Consider the following 4,518-nt stretch of genomic DNA (forward strand, 5'->3'; position numbering starts at 1 on the left):
AGCTAGGCTGACGCCATGGCACTCACTCTAGCCTGGGCAACAAAGCGAGACTCTGTCTCAAAAAAAAAAAAATGTTCTGAGAGATAATATTAAAAAGTTTGAAAAGTTTTTGGATAAACTTTTTTACCTTCGCCAATGTAATAGAAGTAATTTGTCTATAAGTTACAAAATTTATGTGATTTTTGATATAGTATTCCTTACTAGGCATTAAACTAGGAAAAACAAAACAAAACAAACTCTCAAAGGTGGTTATCTAGAATTGGTTATCTCACCTGACTGGGCTTGAAAACAATGAAAATAGTGATATCTGAGCCTATTGAAAATGGTTCACTGGAAGTCCATGGCATGTAATAACAAAAAAGTTATTTAAAATATTACCTAGAATAAAGTTCTTATTGAAGGCAAGATTTTGGGAAACCAAATAGCTGCTGCAATTGACTTCTATGTTGGAACTTTTGACTACAAAAATTCTGGGGTTGCCTGACTGCTTTTGACTGCCCTGGAATGTTTATACAAAGAAAATGAGAAGTTTAGGGTGTGGTTAGAAAATTTGTAAGCCTCTTTAATAGTTTTATGAGAAACTCTTATCATTTTTAGCCACATACTGTTTATTTTGGGCAATACCAACCCTTATTCACAGGTTGCAGGATTACAATGTAAGCTGAACTCACAGACTCATCGTATCACTTATGTGGGAACTGGGATATTAACTGGAGAAGAGTGGAACTCTGAGAATTAGGATAAAGGCATTGTGTGGAATTCAGTGAATCTGAGAACCATGAATCCCCAAATCCCATACCTCCTTTGCCAGTAGGAACAACTGTTCCTCCTATATCTGAAGAGAAGTCAACGCCTTGCTTGAAGCCTCTGAATTGACCTTGCCCAGGTTAAGGGAATGCTGACTCCCCTCATGACCCATCGCACCACCCCTTACTGCTGTCAGACTTATAACTAGAATCAGACCTGGCCTTCCCAGGATGCCTAACATAAAGTCTGTCTTGGGAGAAAATACCATATATATCAAAAATTACCTTGCCACTTTGGTAATGTTTCTAGAGACCAATTGATTTGTAATATGTAGGGCTCTCTCTTCTAAAATGAAGGATTGTTCATTTGTTTCACCCATTATTAAGAAAAAGACACAGTTTTGGTGAGCCTCTGTAGTTTTTTGAAGGTGGGAGTGTGCTATGGTAGCACTATAGCCTCATTCAGGGGAGACCCTGAAAATTAGAGGAAAAGGGAAATCCTCTGAGTGGACAGAACATTGAGCAGTGCATCTGATTCTCCATATTGCCTGGATATCATGCTAACCATTGCCTAGTGATTTGACCATTTGGTGACTTGAAAGGCTGGGTAAGTGATGTGTCTCTCTAAACGAACAGAGTTATCCTATGTGAATGTTCACCACAAGAAATCTCTTGCACAGGAGGATTTCAATAATGAGGTAGATAGATACACATCCTGTGAATATTAGCCAGCCTCTTTCCCTGGTCATTCTATCTCTTGTTCAGTGGGCTTTTGTTTAGAGTGACAACTGCATCAAGGATAGAGGTTATACAAGAGCTGAATGAATGGCTTTACCTTCACCAGAAGTGATCTGGCTATTGCAGTGCTTAGTGCCTGCCTTGCTACCAGGAAAAATAAATATAATCTAAGAAATGGCTCCATTCTTCAGTGAAACCAATCCGCTGCTTGGACAGGTTGATTACATGGTTATGCTTCTATTATGAAATGGGCAATAATTTATCCTCACTGAATTGATATTTATTTTGAATATGGGTTCTTCTTTTGTCACCATGTTTCTTCCAGCACTACCATAATTGGATTTAATGAATGCCTTGTGTACCATTGTGATCATATTTACCCTCGCGTTACTTCTAATTAAGGAATTCATTTTACAGCAAAAGAAATACAGCACGAGGTTCATGTTCATGGAATTCACTGATCTTACTACATACCTCAGTAACCAGAAACTCTTGGCATTAGAGATAATTATAATGTCTTATTAAAGACTCAGATAAAGACTCCAGCTAGTAGACAACAATCAACAACTTTGGGGTACTGTCCTATAGGATGAGATATATGCTTCAAAATAGCAACCTATATATGTTATCTGGGATCAAGTGGTAGGAAAGGGGGTGAATAGTAGAAGGAGTTTAAGTATCAGTTGTGGTCTCATAACCATTTAGAGAAATAAAAATTGTAGCAGCTGTGCATTTTCTCCTGTTGTTTTGTGTATACATACACAAACATATTATATATACATCTATGTGTGTATATGTTTATATATGTATATATCCCAATTCTTTATTTTTTCCCTTCCTCTTTCCCTTCCTATTTTATTTTTATGTTAATACTTTATACAAGGTAGATAAATTTACTCTAGGTTATAGACTATGCCTCATTTAGAAGGAGAATTAATACCCCCACCCTAGAAATGGACCCAGTTACTGACAGTACACATTTCCTGCTTTGACCACTATCCTCCTTGGTGACATCTAAAGTGAGAGTTAAAGAAAATTCTTCTCCTGAGTGCAGCAAAATTTGATATCGGTCTGTTAAACTAGTTGTGCCTCCAAGTCTGGCTTGTGGTTTCTTTGGCAATACAATTCCCTCACAAATTTAGTTAGGCCTGTGATATGTTTGCTTAATTATTGGTGGTTGCCTTTGCAATTTAGTTTTTAGGTTAAAGAAAATTCGTTCAGGTTTATGACAAAATTGGGAGGATTAACATCACCCTGAAATGGATATGGTGATTCATTGGACTATATGTCTCTCTTTTTTGGGAAAAAGTGAGAGCATCTTTGTAAAAATAATAATTGCAATATGTTAGGCAGAAGCATGATGATGTTGCTATTTATTTTTTATGAAGTTTAAATATAGGAAGAAGGGTGAAAATGTTTACTGAATAGTCGAAGGGTGAACTCTGCGAGTTATTCGTTGGCCATCGACTCCATTGCTCACTATTTGCCAGGGGACTGGCAGCCTGTAAACTACACTTCCCAGAGTTCCTTGCAAGTGGGCTTCCACTTAGGTATTGTTAGTGGGAGACCATGGCAGTAGGTTTGAAAAGGGGCAAAGGGAAACTTCTATTTTACCCTTCTCTGTTTCTAGTGATGTTTTGGGCAGCAGGAGCAATGTCGGGTGATTGAAGACTCCTTGGTTTATGCTCAGGAATAAATGTGGTTCCATCGGCAGTACAGTGCTCATGGGCTCTGACTCTGGCAACTTTAAGAGTAGGAGAAGCAGCAGGTGGCTGTGAGCTGCCTCTTATAGCATTAGGAAGAGTATGGGCTCCTGGCTTCCTGCAAAAAGAGGTAGCAGCAGCAGTAGCAGCAGCAGCTCATGCTCCAGCAACTTTGGTTGTATAGATATCATGAGTTTTGATTTGTAACCATTTTCCCTTTTCACTCCAACAGAGGTACTACTTTTGTAACCAATCCTTATATCAATTTATTTTGGGGGGAGTATGCATTAAGCTTCAACTATTTTGATAATGACTTATTTCCTATTCTGGATGTTAGATAAACAGTCATTATATTAATACTTACTAATTATTTATAATGGAAAAATAATACATTAAAATAAAGATCGGTACTAAATGAGATGATATAATAATTAGTATTTTTCAGGAAATTACTCATAGAGATAATTAAAATAGCTTCAAAAATTCAATTAGCAATTATTTCATGGAGGTCAAGGCCTATTAGTGTTTTAGAAAAGGAATCTTTATATGCTTATAAGTTTTAAACATTCAAAATAATGTAAAATAAACTTAGATCTGTGTAAATTCAGTTTTGCTTTGTAATAATTATAATGGCAATCTAGTTTGTCTCTTAAAATATGTATTATTGCTTTCTTTTTTTCTTTTTACCTTTTAGGTGTTATGTTTGGTCTTGTAGACCTGAGCGTTACCAATTTCCAAAAGGACTATATTCTGAAACCCATTGAAAATTTTGCATTGTCATTCAGTTATGAAGTTTCATCTGGCCTGGTAGCAATATTCATCGCATTCTATGGAGAAGGGAATAAGAAAATAAAATGGATTGTAGTTTCCTCCCTTTTAATGGGATTTGGATCACTTTTATTTGCTTTGCCATTCAGTAATAGCAGATATGATCAATGGAAGGTAGAAACTGAAGGTAAGATTTTAAAATATACTGTCATATATCAAATCAATATTCATTTAAATCATTACCTCAAGAAACTCGAAATAGACAATGATACCTGTCTGTCTGTATATCCATTCATCCATACCTGAGTAATTCCTTATGTCTTCCACCATATGTTTTAATCAATGATGTCTTTGTTCTGACCTCAATATATACACGCAAGCATAAATACAAACATAAAGCCATAAATATACACACAAAAAAAGAAAGATCAGACCCTTTGTAGCTACTCCTGCTATTTCAAAATGGGAGCTGCTCTTTGACATAGTACTTCAATCTTAATTGGCTAGGCACGGTGGCTCATGCCTGTAATTCTAGCACTCTGGGAGGCCAAGACAGGAGGATT

At 36.5% G+C, this 4,518-nt stretch overlaps 1 protein-coding gene across 1 annotated transcript in view; it reads left to right on the forward strand.

Annotated features, from left to right (window-relative positions):
• The window catches only part of SLCO6A1 (solute carrier organic anion transporter family, member 6A1), a 160,214-nt gene that overhangs the window by 42,303 nt on the left and 113,393 nt on the right, over positions 1 to 4,518 (forward strand). The window contains exon 2 of the mRNA XM_012641056.1: positions 3,882 to 4,142. Coding sequence (XP_012496510.1) covers positions 3,882 to 4,142 — 261 coding nt within the window. The remainder of the gene's footprint in view (positions 1 to 3,881; positions 4,143 to 4,518) is intronic.

This window comes from Propithecus coquereli, unplaced genomic scaffold (assembly GCF_000956105.1).
Source record: "Propithecus coquereli isolate 6110/MARCELLA unplaced genomic scaffold, Pcoq_1.0 Scaffold160, whole genome shotgun sequence".
Taxonomy (NCBI): Eukaryota; Metazoa; Chordata; class Mammalia; order Primates; family Indriidae; genus Propithecus; species Propithecus coquereli.